The sequence below is a fragment of the Rattus norvegicus genome, chromosome 2 (assembly GCF_021556685.1).
Source record: "Rattus norvegicus strain SHRSP/BbbUtx chromosome 2, alternate assembly SHRSP_T2T, whole genome shotgun sequence".
NCBI lineage: Eukaryota > Metazoa > Chordata > Mammalia > Rodentia > Muridae > Rattus > Rattus norvegicus.
Window position 1 is genome coordinate 37,938,083 of NC_141535.1, and position 22,816 is coordinate 37,960,898.

General features: G+C 43.8%; 1 protein-coding gene across 2 annotated transcripts in view; it reads right to left on the minus strand.

Annotated features, from left to right (window-relative positions):
• The window catches only part of Rgs7bp (regulator of G-protein signaling 7 binding protein), a 94,998-nt gene extending 81,303 nt beyond the window's left edge, over nt 1-13,695 (minus strand). The window contains exons 1-2 of one of the 2 annotated variants that reach the window (XM_087618026.1): nt 12,687-13,002; nt 12,087-12,253 (exon numbers count right to left, since the gene is read on the minus strand). In XM_087618026.1, the coding sequence (XP_087474152.1) occupies nt 12,087-12,157 (71 nt within the window). In that variant the 5' untranslated portion in view covers nt 12,158-12,253; nt 12,687-13,002. 2 annotated transcript variants of the gene reach the window in all.
• Nucleotides 13,696-22,816: the final 9,121 nt, after the last annotated feature.

The following is a 22,816-nucleotide window of genomic DNA, read 5'->3' on the forward strand; positions in this document are numbered from 1 at the left end:
GACTGTGACCTCTGGGCGTTCCTACTGCAGTGCCAATCCCACTTTTTGCAATGATTTGTTTATAAGTCAATTTCTATACAAATGCTAGGCCTTCCTCCTCAAAGACGGGGCTATGCTTCATTCATCTTTAAACTTCTGCAGCCTAGTACACCATCTGGCCCACAATGGAGGGAATGTGTGAGAAGGCAGGAATGCCAAGAACTTTCTTTCTGTTAAATCTCACTGACAAGCTCCTCAGTTTTCCTTTCCACCAGTTTCCATCCCTTAGGGATGGGAACATGGCTCAGTGAGTATAGTACTTCTCGTGAAAGTGGGGAGAGCCAAACTGGGGCTCCCGATCCCATGTGAAGTAAAACAAGATAGTTCCTGCTTGTAGTCCCAGTGCTGCTATGGAAAGACGGGAGGTAGAGACAGGAGAAAGTCCTGAAGTTTATGTGCCAGCCAGCCTGCCATGGGCAATCCTGTCTCAAACAAGATAGAAGATAATGGCCCATGATGGAAGTTATTCTCTGACCTTCACATGTGCTCCAAGACACACAGTGCATTCACACAGGCACACATACACACACACACACAAAACACTCTCACACATATATACACGCATATTACAGACATGCACACACCTGCATTCACAAATGCACACACACACACACACACACACAAAACACTCTCACACATATACACATACATATCAGACACGAACATACCTGCATTCACACATGTACACACACGCACATATATAAAACATTCACACACACATATAAAACATTCACATACACACATACACATACATATCACAGACACACACACACGAACACACATGTACACACACATACAAACACAAACACAACAGGTTATAATAATAATAAAACATCCTATCCTTGATTTCAGGGGAGAAATAAGGAATGTTTATTCTTCCTGGACCATTGGCCTAAAGAGAGATTGTATGCATGAAACTTGGAATTGTCATGATTCTGGCCAAAGAGGTATCACATGTAAGTTATTCTATGAGTCTTCTGGGCAAGTCTTTTACACAGGGACACATGTAATCGACTAATATCTTAATTTTCTGGCTGACTTTCCTGGATGCAGATACAATTTCTGGAGGTACAAGGACTTTGGGAGGAAACAGCCTGAAGGACTGAATTACTGATATCTGACCTGTGTGACTTAACAACTGAAGATAATTCTGAATGTATCGTAGTCATATTTGTTTTTCAGACACGCAAGGCTAGTTCATTCTTAAGACAATTATGCTTGCTTTTCCTTGTGCCTTGAAGTGCTTTTTGCTCAGATGATCTCAGGACTGTTTCCTTTTGAAGGTCAGATATCAAGGAAGAACATCTCTTGGGAAGCAACTCTGGCCATACCGTGTGAAATTAGCTCTGTACCCCATCTCTGACTCTTTAATGGTCCCATCTTCTTTCTACTTTGCCACTGCCTCTATCACCATCAGAAAGGCTCTTTCTAATTTGCAGTCTTTGGTCTCCCTAGTCAGTGTGAGCTCGAGGGCCTCATCTGTTTGTTTTTTATAGTGGTTGGAAGGATATGTGGCTCCTGGGGCACTGACTTCTGGGTTAAACAGGGATGCTTTTCCATCGAAGAAATGTCCTTTAATGAACTCATGACCCTGACCTTCGACCTTCTACTCTCCTGTGTTCTCTGGCCTCTGCCACCTTCCATTCGAAACAGTTCATCATAGTTATTGTCTAACGAGCCTGGTTCTTCCTTTGTTTTTGTTTCTGAGTCCCACTCAGTATCAGGTAAAGTATTAAAGACTAACTTCTCAAGAGTGCTGTCATCAGTGTTTCTTCATGGCCTTATCTTATTTCACATCCTGTCTTGTGAAAATTATCCTCAGATCATTTCAAAGGCACTTCGCCTAACTTCCTGCCCTCCAAAATGGTTTCTGAACTTCATAGTTTTTTATGTTTCTAAAAGACAGAAAAATCTTAATTTTTCAGGCAAGGGAGGGGCTCCACTGTTCAATATAAGGAGTCTGACAGTCCAGAATGAGACTAGAATTATAATACTGATATTCAGAAAAGTGACCAGAAAGTGACTACTTTCCCTTTTGGCTGAACATGATGGAGAGGACCATATGTGAACAGTGATGGTATATGGTTCTCCTGCTGTATGTACTACAGAATAAGAGATGGTTAGAAGTTACAGAATATTAAACTAGGAAATATGTTACATTCTGTGACAGACAGTATTTAGTTATTTTCTGACCTCCATCTGACTTTTTATTTTATTAGTAATATCTTTGTTTTATTTAAGAAAAGAATAGAAGAGCATACACTGTTCAGGCAGAGAGAGTATGCAGAGACTATGTGACCATTGTATGAAGTTCTAGATGAAACTCTGTTTAGAACTCCTTAAAGGCCCCAGATATTTCTCTGCCTTTCTTCCTGAGGCCCAAGGCCAAGGCTCCAATCACAGTCTTGAATCATAAAACAAAGTTGAGACTGAGCACCATGAGCTAGAAATAAGGGCAGAGTTGAGGTTTTATGAGCCTCTGTACCTGATTCTGAATTACCCATTCTAAGGCCTTTCTGGTTTCTTTAAATTCCTCTTTGAATCTTTGAAGGTTGTGTGTGTGTGGGGGAGGATGGGGGTAAGGGGCAAACAAAATCCCTTCAGATGTTCTTGTAGGAAGATTTAAAAACAAAAAGCACAACAACAACTACTACTACCACCAAATCCAATACCTAGGCCTCATCCAGCACCTACTAAATCAGAAATTCAAGGCATGAAAGTCAGGAGCTACAAATGTTTAAAGCTGCATCTGTGATTCCCCCGGGGGAGCCCAGGCTGAGAATCATCATGTGAGGCCAGCAGGTCTCTGTGTAGTATGTTCCAGAGTCTCCAGGGGAATGTGGTGATGCTTGTTAACCGTCTGGACTTCCAGGCCTCATGCCCAGAATCTTTAGATTTTTTTTTTTTAAGACCTGAAGGCAGGCAATTTCCATACGGATGGTCCAAGGATCACAACTGAAAAACACTGCTTTAGGCAATGGGGAATCTTTGGAAGTCTTAAAAGCAAAGAAATAACAAAGATCAGAAGAGCATTTAGGGAGGATTAGTCTGGAGCTGGTGAGTAAGCTGAAGACAAGAGATGAGGGACTGCAGGCAGGCGGGCTGTTGGGAGGCTAGGAGCAGGTAATGTCACAGGGCAGGTGATGCCACAGAACAGATGATGTCACAGAGGAGGTGATGTCACAGAGCAGGTGATGTCACAGAACAGATGATGTCACAGAGCAGGTGATGTCACAGAACAGATGATGTCACAGAGTAGGTGATATCACAGAGCAGGTGATGTCACAGAGCAAGTGATGTCACAGAACAAGTGATATCATAGAGTAGGTGATGTCACAGAGCAAGTGATGTCACAGAGCAAGTGATGTCACAGAGCAAGTGATGTCACAGAACTGGTGATGCTACAGAGCAGGTGATGTCCAGGTAGATACATTTCTGAGCTCAGTAGGTGACATCCGGATGTCCTTGGTAAATAAATAAATTTCTTAGCTCAGAGAATGGTTACAGATACATTGAAAAAGGAGGCTCATCACACACTGAAAACAATAAAACACTGCAGGAGCCTGAGGGGAAAAGTAACCTCAAGACAGCATTAGTGACCTGAAGAACACACTAGGTTGTGGTACCTTTTAATCTGTGACCTCACTAGTCATTCTTAGTTTAAGATGCATCTGTCTGTTAATCCTGGCTTTTTTAACACTCTTATTTTGTATAGGGTCTCCCATTGGTTAGAAACATTTGTTTGTAAAACAATTCAATTGAAAGGTTTAGATATCTTATCCAACAAGATCTGATCTCATAAATAAGCTTGCTGTGATCAGTTTGCTGTGTGGACGTGCATATGTTTGTATCTGTATGTAACTGTGTATAAGCAACTGACTTGTTCGTGTGATTTTTCTTATTTGGAACACACACAAACACAAACACACACAAATACACACACACACACACACACCAACACACACACACAAATACACACACACACCAACACACACATACACAAATACACAGACACACAAATACACACACATACATTTCATGAAGATTGGGGAGATGAGTAAGTCAGTAAAAATGAAGAACCATAATCAGACTCAAGCGCTCATGAAGAGCTGGGCAAGGTGTTATAGCACTGCTATTGCAATACTGGGGAAGAGAAGGCTAGGCTGGGGCTCCTGGGGCTTGCTGGCTAGGTAGTCCTGCCAGATCAGCCAGCTCCAAGTTCAGTGAGAAACCCTGTCTTTCTGAAAATAAGTAACACAGTAGTTGAGGGAAACATCCAATATCAATCTCCAGTCTTGACATATGTTTATGCACATAATCTTACCTTCCAAAGTTAGAGAAATAAAAAATCAGGCAACTGAGTTTCCTGTATGTTCATGCCATGTCCTGGTCTCTCCCTAGCATGCAGCACAGCCACACTCTCCAGAGGTAAAGGTTTGAAAAACAGTTCTAAAAGCTCATCTCAGTGACTAGCGACTGTTTACCATACAAAAGAAAGCCACAAGCCAAGTTGTGCGTAATAACCTAAATTAAGTGTTACCTTCCCCGACACTCTAAAATAAACACGGACCACTGCTTTGTTGTAATGATAAAGGAGTAAGCCCTGGGATGGCTTCTTGTGTATGCGCCTCAAGTCAGTAGATTAGTTTTAAATTTCTAAACAGAAAAATAAGCCAACTCTGATAGAAGCCACACACAATCTCCCCATGCTCACTAAAGTCAAGAGAAAAGTTCAAAAATGCTCCTAAAGTTAATAAAATTACAAGACACACAGGGTCATTGAACCTGCTACTCAGGATGCAGACGCAGAAGAAACATGACCATGTTCTCAGCACTCCACTGTTTAAATATCAAAGCAATGGTAAACTGTCTAAAGTTCACTGTAAGATTCAATTTTCATTCTAATTGGAACATTTATTAAGAAGACTCTAACAAGGTGAACGACACTAGATCTGTTCAAAAGGTAAAAGGGAGAAATTTCTCAAGCAGTGGGATATCACTTGTCACACTGAGTTTACTTTCTCATAATGGTCTCTTTCAAGCAGGACATGGTGGGACAGGTTTTTAAATCCAGAACTTGGGAGGTTGAGGTAGGAAAGTAAAAAGTTTGAGGTGGGCTGAGACATGTAGAACAATCAACCAACCAACCAACTAACCAACCAACCAACCAACCAACCAACCAACCAATCAACCAATCAACCAACCAACCAACCAACCAACCAACCAATCAACCAACCAATCAACCAACCAACCAACCAATCAACCAACCAATCAACCAACCAACCAACCAAACAAACAACAAACAATCAATCTATCAAGCAAGCAAGCAAACCAATTAAGCAAGAACTCTCTTCAACGTGGTGTGTGTCAGCCCCTTGTCACTTGCTGGGGATGATGCTCATGGCCCTTAAGTAACAATATCAGCACCATTAAGGGACCACTGCTTACTCATCTTCCTATGTGAGAAAGTGAGTGTTGTTGCACAGAAGGATCACTGAATGTTCTCTGTATTGTCTCTCTGGCTGTGTTCTGGTTTACTGTCATACATGAACAGTTACATCATATAACAAAAGGCTAGCCATGCTGCCCAAATATAAGACACTTGGTCTTGGGTTACCATTTTGTGAAAGTGGAGGGGACGTAGAAAGTTCTGAACGAAACTCCACCTTTGCCGCCCACCTCCCCTTCAGACAAAGCAAGAGATCAAAATGCTTGCCCTGTGTTTAGTTATGTCCTCTTCACATTTATAAATTGAAGTCAGACTCCTGACCTGAGTGTCACCTTCAGAGTGTGACCTGTTTGGGGAAATAGTATCCTGCAGGTATAATGAGTTAAGTCAGATCACAGTGGACTCCTGGTTAGGATGGACTCCTAATCAGTATGATTGGTGTCCTTACAAAATACGGAAATTTAGATGCAGGTATACTCCCAGGGAAATACCAAGTGAAGGCAAAGGAGGAGTCACTCAACAAACCAAAGAACATCTGAGACTGCTAGCAAACCACTAGAAGCTTAGGAAGACTCGGGATAGAGCCTCCTGATGGCCAACTTTGGTCAACCGTTCAGCATGGCCTCCTCACCTCCACAACTCTGAGACAACACGTTCCCGCTGCTCAAACACCTAGTCTATGGCACTTTTAAATTACAGCTCTCAGAACTGTGGTGCCATCATTATCTTACCGAAGAACACATCCACCACTTGTCTTTCAGTACTGGGCCAGTGAGAGTTCCGTTCTCCGTAAGGGAGGGAGGATGAAGGTCGGAGTGGATGTACGGGCATGCCTGCCAACCGTAGGTTGTTTGCCTGGCAGTTGGGGCTGCCACAGCCCACCGAGTACAGCCTCCATTGTGAGACTCAAAGAAAGCTGTGGGAAGTACACTCATGTCAGCCAGCTCGCCCTCAGCCTTCTATCCCACCGAACTGCTGCTGTCTCAGCCAGCGTGTCAGAAGGGACACTGAATAAATCTCACCCCTTATGTTCCTCTCCCTCACACAGCCCAACTTCTGAACACTCAGAACAAAAGGCTAGAACAGAATCAGGTAGAAGCGGGGCTGGAAAGTAGAGATTTACAAAACAAAAACAGCAGTAGACAACAAACAAAGCTGAAACGTTGAGGGGGAAGAAGAAGAAAACCTGAAGAGTGGGGAAGATGTGGCTGGAGGGAAACCTCCCAGAGCCTGGTGTTGCGGCTCTCTGTGATGGTCAGCACACTGAAGCAGAAGGCCACCAGGAAATGAAGATGTTTTTGGTGAATGGAGTCTCCGTTCAGATCCCCAATAATGATTTTGAGGTTTTCATCACTGAACCCTCTGTTACGCTATGGTTTTCATAGCTCAGTTTCATAAACGAACATTCATGATTCTACATCAGCTAATGGGCAATGCTGGACTTCAAGTAGGCAGGAGCCTGAGAAGTCATTCGACCCTCTCACTGAGGTGTGCAGTGAACTTAGCAGAACCGTTCACTGTCGTACAGGCCACACAGAACCAGCTTAAAGGCTTTGTAAGAATTCTATTCCTTAGGAATGATCCAGGCTGACTTACATAAAATAACTCTGCACTGACCTTCGAGCTGTCACATCTCCACATCGCCCGTAAAGTACTCAGGAATAGGACATTAGATGGTTCTCCAGGGGCATTTTCAATATAGAAAATACACAAAATTTATTCCAGGTAAAGCATTTATTTGAAAACTATTTGATGGATTAATATAAAAGTTTAAACAAGTGTTTCTGGACCATCTGAGTTGTCAAGTGCTTCAGTAGTTATAAAATCACTGACCTGCACGTAAAAACAGCACTTGCTACATGACGTCAGTGTCTTCACAATGCCGTGAGATTTGGTCTTTATTTGCCTTAAGAAAGTGAGGCAGAGGGTCATAATCCTTCAGTTCACACCGTTTGCAAATAGCACAGGACTGACAGTCTGGTTCCCACACCTGTGTTCTTAGGCACAGGACCAGACGACCACTTGCTACACTGTGAATCCATGTGCTTATTGGCTAACATGTGTCCTTAGTAGGAGGCGAAATGAAGGCAGGAGTTTATTCAGATCTAATCTACTTCAGAGTCAATGTTTTTCTCTCATCTTGCCCCGCACTTTGTCCTGCTCACACCTGTTTGTAAGATCTTCCCTATTTTCCTTTTCGCTTTGACTGTCCAGGAGCCATTACGATAAGGTGTAAGTGTGAGGAGGACTCGGTCCAACACAGATACCAGAGACACAGTGCTGGGAAGGTGATCCCACAAGTCACAGCACAGTCCTGCAGCTTTCTGGAAGATGTTGGCTTCCTGTGTGTCCCCCTCTTTTCTTTCCAGGACTGGTAGGGACATGCCACCAGACAGCCTGGACACATATATACTGAGCCCACGCGGTTGAGAAAACTGCCCCTGACAAAGACTTGATAGATAAGGAAGTAAGTGAAGTTCAGAGCATAAATTCCACAAAAGTTTTAAAATATAATAAACACCCCAAGTCTATCTGACTCCCAAATCTCCATTTGCGCTGTGGTGGATTGCATCCGAAGTACCTGTGATGTGACTCTCAGAATCCTCAAATATGAACTGCCAAAGAGCCCCAAGAATTCTTTAAGGTGTCTCGGAAGTCAGTTGGAAAGGAATTCCAATGAGACAGAGTCTCGATTGATGTTTTCCTCTGATATGTGTGAATGGACAGACATACACACACACATACACACACATGAATACACACATACCCACACATGAACAGACACACACACACACATGAACACACACACGGACACACACAGACATAGACACACAGAGACATACATACACACATGCACATGCAAATGTACTCATACACCCAGACACACACACATACACACACAGACATACACACATGCATACACACAAATACACATACACAAACACATAGACACACAGACACATATACAAGCACACACACAAAAACACATAGACACACAAACACACAGGTGCACACTCATACACACAGACACACACAGATACATACACAGACACACACAGATACATACTTGCATACACAGACACACTCAGACACACACACACACACAAACGTACACATTCACAGAGACACACTCAGACATACATACAAACACACAAACACACAGACACTCACAAACACACAGCCCAAACAGTGCATAGCAATGCTATCCTGTCTTGCCTAGAAAATTAGTTTTTTATATTTCATATTTAAAGAAGTTTGTGGACCATTTTCACAATTGGTCTTTAAGCCTCTCTGCCTCCTCTGCCCCGGACATACCATTTCAGAAAGGATCTGGGTTGTAAAGACATAATAGCTTGACACTTCTGTCAGAGGAGGTTTTGCAATCCCCTATCTAGGTCAGGTCCGAAGAACCTTATACTTTGAAAGTCAAGAGCGTGCTAGGCCAGCTGCTGATCCAAACACAGTGTGAGACAGTGCTGGTAAATACGGCTTTCCTGCCCAGAGCCAACCGGTGAGAATACTATCATGCCCAGAAGGCTTCAATTAGTCAGGGATGAGAGTTATAAAGTATCTGTGGCGTCATTCTAAATTACTTTTGTCCCTTTGCCTTCCAATCTGGCTTCATGTTCCTTGTCCCTGTCTGCTTTTCACCATGCCTCCTTCCTCTGGCCCCAAATTCTGCTCATGGGAAAGGAAGACGTGGTATGCCCTGTAAGAAAGAAATGACTTCAGTTATTTTCTGAAGTCCTGCCCTAACTGTTTCTGTATTCCTACAAATAGAGAGGCATTAGCGTTGTGATGATAGCTATTAGACAGGCATCTTGACAAATGACTAGAGCAAGTTCCGCTTTTCGTTCTTTCCTCCAATGTATATCACTTTATATTATAAGCTGTGTGAGTAGAAAAAGAAAGATACCAACAGATAATCGAGTGCTAATCATATTGATGGTGGCAACATTTTTAAAGAGAACTTACTGAGTTATCCTTTATGTACCTTACGTTCATAGACAGACACATTAACTTTTAGAGGGAAGGTCAACGAGCTTTAGTAAAATACACAAAGTTCTAGAAGTATCACCATTGTCCAATTCTGGAACCTTTCTACTATACTGAAAAGAGATTACTATCTATTCCCATCAGAATAACCATTAATCACTAATTGACTTTCTGCCCCTACAGGTTTGCCTTTTCTGAAGGAAACACATTTAGTATACAGAAGAATCACAGAATTGTGATATTTTAGGACCTCTCTGAGTTAGCTTATTTGTTTCTTGAAGTTCACCCATATTTTAGGAAAAACGAAATTATTTAACACCCGTTGTGTGGGAGCATTATGTAGAGAAAAGAGTATGGATTTCAGAGGAAAGGGGAAGTAGGGTTCAATCAAGTCGGTGGCACCTTTTAGCTGAGTCTTTGCAGAACTCCCCAGTATCACTGAGGAGTTCGATCACAGTTGTAGATCGGTGCTAACTTGGGGTAACTGTTCTGAGAGTTAGCTGAGCTACGGCAGCAGACAATAGACACTCGGTAAACGCGGTGTTTCTACTCTGCCCAGCGCTCTGTGTGTTTCTCACCACCTGCTTCAGACTGTGAAGTGGATCTTACAGCCTCCATACCAGTCTTCACATTAAACTTGAAACGAGAGCCACATCAGAAAACAATATCAGAAACAGAATTCCACCAACAGGAACCACGTCCTTCGTTAGCGGAGCCCAGATGGTAAGGCACCGAAGGGATTTCCTTCAATTATATCACTGTCACCTCTTATAAGAAACATCAAATCGCATTTAATTATTTATTTAAAGGGGGTGCGTGTCAAATCGCATGCCAGGCTACTGTGGACTTTTATGTTTACGGACATCAGTGAACACTGCCGTTCTCCACCAGTTCTTATAAAAACTGCCTTCATTAGCATCGACCCCAGATTAACTGGTAAGCAAGTAGCAAAGGGTGACCACGCTCAGAGTAAATCCCGCCCACTTCGTACCCTCAGCTCTCAATAGCTATCTGAGGCATTCAGGCTCTTCCCAAAGAGACCTCAGCTCCTGGATACAGCAAAGTCAACTGACTTGAATGCCTGCTCAGTCCCCCCACCCCCGCGATTGGAACATATTCTCATTTTGAATTTTGACTAAAAGGGGGTCTGGATATGAGTTCATCTTTAATTTACCGAGACGCTCACTTTCAGCTCCGAGCTCTCCTGCCCAGCCAGTGTTTCTCTGTTTTTCAACTTATCAGTGGCTTTTCTCGGGGCTTATTATAGCTACATCCTCAAATACCTACTTCCTCCCCACTTCCAAATTTACTTCCTGTTAAATACAACAGGACAGAAAAGGGTAAAGCTTCTCAATTTTACTCCTAAATAAGATAGGCTTGCGTGATATTCGGGGTGTCTCACTCCAAGTAAATACGGAAAGTTTATCTTTCTCATGAAATAAAATTTCCATTGTCAAACATAAACGAGTTACTAAAAGAAGTAACATAATTTTTTCTGACTTTATATCCCAGTCATGTTTACTGTACGTTCTTGGCACTGAAGATGGGAAAGAGAGTAATTAGTTCTATTTTCTAAGTGATCTGTCTGCAGCATCATCAGGTGAGTAGACGTATCCACACTTGTCTTATGACAAGACCACACTCACAAAGAAAAAAGTAGATAAAGCCTAGGGGGTTTAGCTCAGTGGTAGAGCACTTGCCTGGCAAGCACAAGGCCCTGGGTTCGGTCCCCAGCTCTGAAAAAAGAAAAAAAAAAAAAAGAGTGAACGAAGTGTTCAGTGTCTGTGCCAGGATTCTCATATTGCCTCCGGAACTTCCTGGTTTGACAGCAGCAACTGCGGGCAAATCGCTGGTCCTTTCTCAACACTGGGGTCCTGATGGAATAGCTGGGACCCCAGAAAAGCAGTTTTCATTTACTTTTTTAGCACCTTCTACGGATTTGGGAATCCATTAATAGATAAATAAATGAAAACGAGGGGTGGGGGTTAAACGTAGCTGATGTTAGCTCAAATTTGTCAATATCCACAATGTGTAAAACAACAAAATGACAAAAAAAAAAAAACCCACCTTTACATGTGACAAAATTTGCCCTTCACATATCTAGTAAAAGGATGTAAATTTTACCCAAGATTTTATTTTACTGACTTTAAGCAGCAGCCTATGGATGTATCACATGGCATAGTTTATTAAATCTGAGATTTAGCAAAGATTTTTTTTCTCTCTCCAGCACAGGCCTTTTGTCCAGCAGCAGATTACAAAAGCATCTTCAAACAGAATAGTGTACCTTCAATGCATAGGCACCCCCTCACCAAAATTTTAAGCTCCCAATTCCAGTTATTTACCTGAAAGTTAACTTTTAAAAAGTCAGTTGAGCAAAACCACACATGTGCATGCATTTACATCTGTCTATCTGTCTTTTTATCTATCATCCCAACAACACAGCTCACATAATACAGCTTATATGGTCTCATGCATCTGAGAATGATTGGTTATAAAATCTCAGGTTTGTAGAGATCGTTCTGAGGCCTCGGTCACCACAGATTTTTGCCATCATCCCTCCACCAGGTACACAAATTACCACATACAGTCAAGCGTCTCCTACCCTGAGATGGCAGCCAGCTTTTGGTGCGCCTGTCGGGCCATTTCACAGCCTTTGGTCCTTGTCTTGTGCATTTCCGCTCGCAGAGAGGGGCAGCTGACTGAGACGTCCCCAATAGAAATGACCAACTCTCGGTACAGGGCCACTTGCGTGTTGAACTCTTGGACAAGCTGGAAAACAAGCCAGTTTCATTCACCAACACTTATCAGAAACTTAACTATTTTAGTATATATATAAACAGAGATTTCACTGACCTGTGGGCTCGCACCTCAAATCTCCAACTAAGGAGCCTTAGGACTGTTTAAAGCTTAAGGTACAAGGATGGCAAAGTCTCTTTATACAAGGCAATGTTTTTTTTCCCCTCTGCAAGCGAGCCATGGAAGCTCCACTTGCCGTCCCAGTTGCCCCCACATTTAGACTTGTTTTCTGAAGAGCAAGAACATCTATCAAGCCACTCCCAGGCTACAAGAGAGAATGATGCTGGGGACTGAGATAGATGCTCTCTTCTACTTCTAGTATACGGAGTTGGAGTGGCGCAGAAAAACAAGCAAACACAAAACAAACAAACAAGATCAAACCACAAGTAGGACACAACAGGCAAACCTTTCATCTCTTGCTGGACCACTGAACGCTTTTGGCTGGGACCCTGATAGACTGGCCATGTCCTGTCCTCTGCTCTGGGACATTTCATAGTCTCTGCAGCGCTCCTGCGCTCTGTTTGGGTTTGTTTGTTACTGTGTCACCACAAACCCGCACCCCCACCTCTCTCCCTGGTGAGCCAGCCACTTCACCCTCTTTCACCGCCTCTACCATTCTTCCAGGGGTGGAGGCATCACCTACAGCCTCTGACTCCCAGGATCCAGACCCCATGACTCTTGTTTCATCGGGGCCATTTCGACCTGGGTGTCACCCCGCATCTGGGGGAGTACAGATTTAAAAATAGTACATCGTGCACGTGATCGGCATGGGGAGGCTGAGGGTGGGGAGTGGCTGGCACTCAAGCAAAGGATTAAGATACACGATTCCCCAACCACCCCCCCCCCAAAAAAAAATAAGGTGCAGTTTTTCACCCACCATCTTGCAGTCGTCCAGGGCTCGTTGGGTTTTGTGGGCGCTTTCGGAGCCACTGCCCCTGCGCTCCCAATCTCCGCTCTGCAGCGGAGGCTTGCTGATCTGGAAGATCGAGGAGCGGGTGGACCGGCTGGGGCGCTTTTTGCGCCCATTCGGTGCAGAACTCATGCATACACATCCACGAAGCCGAAGCCGCTGGTGCAGTGCGCCCCGGCGCGGGCGGCCCGGTGGTTGCCCCTGCACGCCGCCGCGGAGCAGCCAGAGCCGGGACCTGAGGCGCGCGCGGCTCACAAGGTTGCGGCTGGCTGCGCGGGTGGGTAACCTTCAGCTTGAAGGAGAGCCGGGGAAGCGTTGCCTGTGCGGTACAGCATCGCTTCCGCTAGCAGCGACGGAGAGGCGCGATCAAGTTCTGCTCAGCAGCATTGCCGGCCCTGTCCCGGGAGCTGGACGCTGCTGGCGCGGGCTTGCACCGCCTTCCTCTCGGCATGGATTGACAGGCTGAGCGAGGAGGAACGCGCCGCCGGGCGGCTCCGAGTTTCCATTCAGATGGGGGAAGCGGCGTTCAAAGCCTGCGCTGCAGGGTGGGGGGCGGGAGGGGGTGTCGCTCTTGCTTCGGTGTCTTCCCGCAGCGGCGTGCGCGGCTCGCCTCTCCCCTCCCTCCACACCCGCCAGACCTGGAAGGGGCGAGCTGTCCCGCAGCAAGCAATTGGCGCTAATCCGGCCGCCTTGATCCCTCGTCTCCCTGGGCTTGGGTGTGTGAGGATCCCAGATGAATCCGTGGCGGGACTGGCAGACGCACGGAGTCGGTCCGGCTGACGTTGGTCGTGGCCCCGCACATTGATAGGACAGGAATACTAATGTGATCCATACAATCTCCTTCCCCTCCACAGTTTATGCACTTATCCAATCAAATTCCCGGGAACATCAATTGCAATATTACTTCATCTGCTCTATTATTAGAAACGAAAAGTGTCATCAGAGTGGAGAACATTGCCACATGCTGGGACCTAAACATGGATTTCAAATAAACCGATTGGGGCTTAAGGCCGTCGTCATCTGAGAGGAGACTTTCAGGGGCTAAAGGAGGGAGTGGGGTATTTTGTTTGGAAAGGAAGCTCTCTTGAGAGAGTCCAAGGACAGCTCTGTTGCCCTGAGTTGCTTTTGTTTGATCTTTGTTCCTGGGAGGGGCGAGGAGGTGAAGGCACTCAAGTTGGTACTTATCCTCGCCCCACTTCAGGTGGTTCTGTCAACCCTGCAAGGGTTTACCAACAGAGACTAAAGGAAGTAAGAGCCAACAGATCTCCCCCAACACTCAAGGAGACCCTTTCTCCCTACAGGAGGTCAGAGGCAGAAGCCAATGGAAAGAGGTGAAGGTGTCTTCAGAAAGGGGTGGGCTTGGGTCCCCAGCCAGTCAGTTTTCCCCTGATCAGTGACTTTGTAGCATCCTCCAGGAAGGAAGAGGGAGTGGTAAGGCCATTCATCCAACTCCGATGCCCTGAATACTTGTTTCCGAAGAGGAGTGCTAAGGTAAGCTAGTTCCCCTGCCGAAGTAGTTCTGTGCTGAGCAACCCTGGCAAAACAAATCAGTGGTTCTTGGTCATTCAATGATAGGTGAATGTGGTGAATTCACAGAAAGGAGAACCAGCAATAGCCAGGCCAACATTTTAAATGGGAATTAGAGGTTCCTCTAGATTGTTTTCTTTTTTGAAATCTAAATATAATTGCATCATTTGTACCCTTCATTTTACCCCCCCAAACTCTTCCCATGAGCCCCACCCCCCACCCCACGGCTTTAGTTAATTTGTCTTTTAATGGGCAGATAAACACATTGAGATGGTGTTGGATAATAAACAAGCACAGTAGACTGTCGTCTCTGGTCTTGACACAGTCCTTCTAAAACCATTGTACTGTCTGAGTGAACGGGGTGGTGGGAATGTCTTGTTGCAACAAAACCCAATCCTTAAGTAGCTCAGGATTTTCCACTCTGCTCCCAGCTTCCAGAAAAGGGTGAGGGCTGAAGGGAGTTCACCATCCATGGCCATTTCTTCACTGAGTCATGCCAAAAAACGTGTGAGAAACCCCTCACCCAGGTGTCACCTGCAACGTCCACTTTGGGAGCAATAGCCAGTTGCCAAGAGGAAGGACGCCATGCCCAGAGCAGACAGGACACAAAAGCAGCATCTTCTACCTTGTTCTTCTCAAAAGCATATGTGCATATTGTTTCAGAATTCCATACATGCATATAACATTCCTCTATTGCTTCCTCTCTAGATCCTGGACCATCCTGCATTACTATTCCCTCCCACCATTTTCTGTGTTCTTTTTCTTTTCTTTTTAAACCCACTGAGACCACTTAGTGATACCCTGCGTGTATGGGAATAGGGCCATCTCTGGATCATGGGTAGACTCTTGGGGGCTGCATCCTTGAAGGAAACTTAGCAGAAGCAACCTAGTGTTAAAATCTCTTTAGCTAGGGATAGGGTTTCAAGACCCCCTTCCTTGTCCATGAAGAGTTTTTGACTAGGTTGATCTTGCTAAGGTCTTACCCATGCTATCACAACTGCGGTGAGCTCATATGTAGAACTGTCCTGTTATTTCTGGAACATGCTGATTCTTTGAATTAATGCACTGTCTCTGGCTCTTACAACCTTTCCATGCCCTCTTCCATGATCTCTTAGCCTTGGAGACAAGGGTATGTGATACAGATGTCCCATTTAGCATTAAACACTCCATAGTCTCTTATTCTTTGCTTAGTGAGCAGTGGCAGGTTTCTGTCTTTAATTGATATCTACTGCAAAAGGAAATGACTAACCAGCCTACCTCCACTTTAGTTTTGAAAGCCATTTTGATAGTAAAGACAATCCTGTTAAGATTAAGTCTGTTTCTCAAGGGCTGGGCTATGCCCCACCTATCCTTAACTACAAAATGGCTCTGTACTACTGTTCCAGGAAACAGCAACCGTGCCTTATTTCAAAAGGTTATTAAGGCCACCTGTTGTTATGACTACCTTGTTATGACTGCCCTGTTTTGACCACCTTGTATCCATGTCTTTGTTTCTTGTTAGGAAGTTGTTATGCTTATGTTCTGCCTGTGTTCCCTACCTATGTGCCTGCCAAATCCCCCGTTCGGAACCCCCTACTCCTGGACCACGAAAGATCTTACCTTACCCATGTCCAATGTGGATCTCTTGAAACTCGCTTTTAGGGAAAGACAGTCTGTGTACATGAATGAAAAAAAAAAAAAGCTTGCTTTAACTAACTGCTTGCTTTAATTAATTTGGCTATGATTTGGGTCAGTGGTCTTTCCCCTCGAATCTGTGGGATTAATAGAAGCTACTTTAATGAGGGTTGAAAGATGCGCTTATCTATAGTTGTAATAAGCCATTAGGAGTTGGTTTAATACTCTGTCCATTTAGCAAAATAATTGTAGTAGGCTCTTCCCTAGAGCCCATGACCTACTTAGCCATGGGATCTCAGCCTTGTTAATACCAGATATGAGTTCCGTTTTATGAAGCAGGTCTTAAATCCAATCAGAAAACGGTTGATTATTCCCATTACATATGTGCCACTTACCAGGACAGCCTTTTTTATAGCCCACAGGGTTTACAGATAGATAAGGAAAACGACTGTGCCCATCATTTGGTATTTTGGATAGCGTCATTCAGCCTAAGAAGCCAGCCAGCAGGATTAAAGCTTCCAGGTTGGGTACTAGTTTGATTTCACCTTGACTTATGACTATGTGGTATCACTTGCAATAGGGTCTCACCATCAAGTTCTGGAGGGTAACCAAAATTAGAGATAATGGCCTATAGGTTTTTTGGGGGAGGACTAGGGGACCCCAGTGACTAACAACTCCAGAAGTAACCCATTCCTGACACTGGGCATTTCATTTGAGAGCCTATGCAGTCTAGGATAGATACCTCCCTTCATGTTAGGGTAACTCCATTTAAACTCTTTTCATTTATGTACATGCATATATTTTAGGGAACAGGTTTCCACACGGAGTTTTCAAAGGTCTCAAGTTATCTGGAATAACACTAAAGATTGTTGAAAAATCTTAATTTATTTTTATTTACGTATGAGGGGAGCAAGGTGCCTAGTATAGATGGGGGTCAGAGGACATTTGCAGGAGTCATTTTTTTCTCCTTCCACCATGTGGGTCCCAAGGCTGGACTTCAGGTTCTCAGGCATGATGACAGGTATCTTTACAAGCTGAGTCATCCCCCTGACTCCAAATGTATGTCTCTCTCTTTTGTTTGGTGTTCCAGGAATGACATAGGCTTGGATAAGCTGCTAATAAGTGAAAAGTTTTCCTGGGTTCTGCAAGTTCTTGTCATGAAATTTCAGTCTGAGAGTGAGACTTGTGGGAGTCGCTGAATTCGTGTCCCACTTGCACAGAAGAGTGGGTGACCTACACATACACCCAGCACTTTCTGCTGACGTCTTGAGGAATGAAGCCCTTCCTTCCTCTACCTGTTGAATCTAGGATCAACTCCAGGTATTTGATGTCATAGGGGTTTGAGCTGTTTTCAGCGTGATGGAGTGATATTGGAAAAGACATTATTTGTTTGGTTGTCGCAGCAAACCGAAACCTCCCAGCTATAGATCTGAGTGAAGACCCAAGTTCATCTCCTTGTTATTCCACAGAGGACAGGACAGTTTTTTTTGCCACAGATATTAGAGGAAAGACTTCCCGATGCTTCTTCCTCCTCTTTGTGTACTGCTGCCTCAGGAAGCTCAGTGTAAAAGGACTCACTTGTTGCCTATCTCTCCACAAACTCAAGAAGATAACAGATTAGCCTTCAGCCGCTCCTGGACTGTTCCTCTAGCTGAAGTCTCACTGTGCTCTCTGCTTCACATGTGTAGGAGGAAGGGCTGAAGAATTGCTACATCACATAATAGGGATTTAGGGGCTGATGGAGTTGTAGATGGTGAGGAACGGAGCAGCAGAGACCAAGGGACTCTAAAATGACTTGGGTGATGCTCATTCCTTAAGTAAACCCCATTTGCCGCCATTAATTCAACCTCATACCAATTCCTCCACCTACCACATCGAAGCTACTCTATGATAGCACACGGTTGATAGGATTGAGGAGAGTAAAGGACTAGGGACTGGCACTCTGGTTCATGGAGAAAAGATAGAGAACAGGATCCTGGCGGTGTGCTGGTAATATTTTGCCCATCTTCTGGAATCTCACCTCCTTCCTTTGCAACATAATAGAGACTTCCACCAGAGTTGGGTACTTAAAGCTCCTCACTAGTAGCTTTCTACTCCAGCTACAGCCATCTGGTTTCTTCCCTCCCCATTCTGCCTAGAAATAATTTCAGCAAATTAAAAGAAAAAAAAAAGGCGACATAATTGCATTACCCCGTTTCCATGCAGGAGGTGGGGACAAGGGGAAAAGGAAGCATGAGAGGGTGGACTGCCCTGCCTGTATCTTAAGCCTACAGGCTTGCATACCTGCTGGGGATTAAGCAGAAATTATCACTTGCCTGTGCCCTTTGCCTTTCCCTGATACAAGCCATTTTCCTGAAAGGGGGAAAAATAGCATTGAATCCAGAGCTGTCTCTCCCAGCTACAAATGTTGTAATCAGAATAGCAGCAGGCAGGCTCAGTTCCCTCACCTTCCCCCACACTCAAAACAGCGTGAATTTATATTCCTGGGGCTCTCTGAATTCCGAGCAGAAGGGTAAAGTGCAGTTGAAAGATCTCAGCAAGAGGGGCACATTTTGTATTTACCTGAACCTCTGATGACCAGTTCCCTACAGGTTGTAAGGTCACCTCATAGATTCACCTCAACATAAGACTCACCTTACATTGCACGATCTCTCTCTCTCTCTCTCTCTCTCTCTCTCTCTCTCTCTCTCTTGTAGCTTCAGATAATCCATTTTGGCTTGAAATCCAAAATAGAAGACTATCAGAGAGCATCAGTTTAGAATGAGGATGAACAACTGGTACATTTCTTCTGATTGGTGCTTTAGGGAACCATGGGAGGAGAGAGCTGTGAGCTAACCTGGCCATTCATGGAAAGAGATGCTGAAGGCAGGCTTCCATCTGGAAGCCAAAGGTCAAAGTTCAGGTCCAAGGGGTGAAATAGAAAGGTCTGTGACAGAGGCAGAGCTGAAGCGCCAAGGTGCTAAGTTCTAGAAGCTAGGAAGATATGTGGGGAATAATCACATTGTTACTATTTTTTTTTAGTGGCGCTTGATGATCTGTTATTGTCCTTATGAAGAATTTAATGAATAAGTTACATAACAAATGTTTTATTTCTACTAAAACCAGGGCAAATACAAAATAATTGCTGGTGGTTTCCTTTGACACTCATGGTCCCAAACTGTCTCATACTTAATCAAGGGAGAGATAGATGTGTTGCTAAAATATGACCTAAGTGTGTAGATTCAGCATTGCAAAGGTTAAATTATATTACTGCTTCAGCTAGCTGAACAACAAAAAGAAGACACTTTAAATGAAGTCATTTGGATTGGAGATGCTGTCATGGCCAATCAGGAGACTGCGCTAATACAATACTTAAAGAATCATTAGTCAAGGGCAAAGATACCTCTAAGTAATTCACTGTGTAATACTTATGGAATGTCCAGGATAATCAAGGATAAAGACATACAAAGTAAAATAAAAGTAAGGTACGAGTCTTCTTTATAAGGAACTTATACTTGACAGAGGAAACAAACACAGGAAGCCACCAAGGACAAGAAAATTTATAATAACATTCTGTTATATATAAACACTGTAGGGATTTAGAGATGGGCTAGGTCTCTGGATGATGTCAGTAGAAAAGGCAACCCTAGATAGTTATGAGAGAATGGGCAGAATCTGGTCAGTTGAGGAGAGTGGGGGAGATTTTTGGGAGAGGCATCTAATAGCAGAGAGTGGCTTAGCACAAGAGGCACGATCTGATGGAAAGTGAGGCTCTGTAGAAGCGTTGGGAGTGAGGTCCCCAGAGCAGGATAATTGCCTGCCTCCTTTGATTTAGCAGCAAAGAAGCTGTAATAATTTACTTTGGATGACAAGAATGCACATGATTTGAGGCCAAACTGGGAAAAGTGATATACCCAAAGGACTAATATTTCTTCTACCACTGACCTTCCATGAGTCTGCAGACAAGGTCTTGAAGGCCGAGCTGCGGAGGGCGGAGCAATCAGTGACCGGAAGTATAATGGATGTGAGGGAGGGAGGGAGTTGGTGGCAGTAAGAACTTTCAGATCAGAACAGTTTGATCCTGACACCAGGTTAGGAGAGTTCATGGCAAAGGAGGAGGACCGTTGCCATTTTTCAACTAAGTAAATTAATAAGAGACCAGTGGTATTTAAAGGAAATTAATTTGGCAGTGGAGGATATCATACATCAGAAAAAAAGGGGAAAAAGCCATAGCAAAGCCAGTTATTAAGCTATATAATAACTCAAGTAGAATAGGTACCCTCCTTGTGTTCCTAAGAAACACTAAGAAATTTAAGAGGGGTGTGTGTGTGTGTGTGTGTGTGTGTGTGTGTGTGTGTGTGTGTGTTTTAAAGGTCAGAGCATTACTTTGCAAACAGGGCTGACTAGGAGAGAAACCTGAATTATCCGGTGTAACAGGGATTTCAGTCCTTCATGGAAACAACAAGAACCCATTGGCAGTTCTCCCTGAGATTTGCATCTAGCTCTGACTCTTTGGAGCCTTTCCTAGTCTCACTTTTATCTTATGGTCCTGAAAAAAACCCAAGTACATTGCCTAAAACCAACCAGGAGAAACACATGCTAAGAGTATTTTCTATAGTTTCATGTGACCCAAACCCCCATAAGGAAAGCAAAGACACAATGACCAGTCAGAGGCCGCCTCTGGTTGCTTCTTAGGTACCAAGGTTATAATGATAATGATTTATTTCCTTCCGATTTTTAACTTCACATGACCTTATGTCTTTTACCTTTAATTTTATTTCTAGATGACACTAGTGCATACATACACATGCTGATCCCTGTCCCATGTCTACCCCGTGTGCCTTATTTTAGTGTCATGCTGGGTAGCATCGCAAATGTATTGCTCATGCAAACAGTAGCATGCACACTTGTAGTTTCATACATCTTAAAGGCGATGTCTTCCATGTTCCAATGTGTCCTCTAATGTTCACCAGATGCCTTTTATGAGGACTGGCAATTGTTTTCTTCTTGACCAACTCATAAGGCATTTATAGTCAATTGTTATCAGTGTCACCAGTGATTTTATTCTATAAAACCAGGGCTGGAGAGAAGCACAGTGGTACAGTTCATTGCCTAACTGGTGTCAGATTCTGAGTTTGATCCCTAGCATGACCAAAAATAAATGAATAAGTAAAAAGAATTTAAAAAAAACTCTCATGCAATTCTTGCCTTATTTAAGTTGATAGTATGAAAAATGATTTCTTTCTTATATCGACTCAAGCTTTAAAGGTAGGTAGGCAATGTCGTGCATGTTGTAATATTAACTAACACCCAGGAAGCTGGTGTGGGAGGATTACAAGTTCGAGGCTGACCTGGGAAGATAATTTGAAGGCGACATGCACTGTTTCTGAAAAGAATGGGAGAAAGGAATGAAAAAAAAAAGAAGCCAGCATAGGGGTGTGTACCTGTTATCTCAGAATAGATCCAAGGCAAGCTTGGTCTATACAGTTAGTTCTAAGCTAGGCAGGACTGCAAACAACAAGATCATGGCTCTATAACATCCTACCTGCTATGCAAGGTACAAACCCAGACTGGTAATGCTATTATAGTATTTCCCCACGCGGATTGTCATTGCTTGGGTTTTGTTTAAGGTTTTGATATATATGCTTGAAAGTGATACTGAACTAAAATTTCCCTTTCTCATACTCTCCTTAGCAAAATTAAACTTATTCTATCCACTTACACTATAAAATAGTTTGGTTAACAGAACAGGGTTTTTTTCTGTAGTTTACCTGTTTGTGAAAAAAATAACATCTTTTTCCCCCCTGTTCGATGCTTTGACGTAAGTATAATTTAGCTACGAAACCCAACTACTTGCGATGAAACACATCGATTAAAAATTTAGAACCCAACAACTGTGACTTATATATATTCCCAGCGCCAATTTGTTTCTCACTAAATTAGTTCTAATTCTGCACAATTTTGTCCCACATGCAGTCCATGTCATTAATGCTATCTATACTCAAGAGACTGAACAGTCTGGTCAGCATAAACCTGGACAGGCTGGGCTGGAGATATGGCCCAGAAGTTAGGAGCACGTGCTGCTCTTAGAGAGAGCCAGGTTTGGTTCCCAGGACCCACACAACGGCTCCAGAGGACCGATCACCTTCTCCTGGCCTCCACAAGTACTACATGCACACAGTGCACAAACATGTAGGCAAAAGCACCTGAACACATAAACTAAAAATAAATACATCTTTTTCTTTAAAAATGACCGGAGAGCTGGATGAACAGGATGACTCAGCCTGTTTTCAGTCAGGCAGCTACAGTCATGCTTCTTCCCTCCTCCAGTTCAACCTTAGTGTGCTTCGATGGTATGTGGCAATCATTTGCAAGGACTAAATTCAAGAACAGACGTCTAGTCTCAAGAATTCGAGCAATGCGATGTCATTGGAACTCTGTCACTGCTTCCTCTGGCTTCACTGTCAGGCAGGCTCTCTCTCTCTCTCTCTATTGTATACATAAAG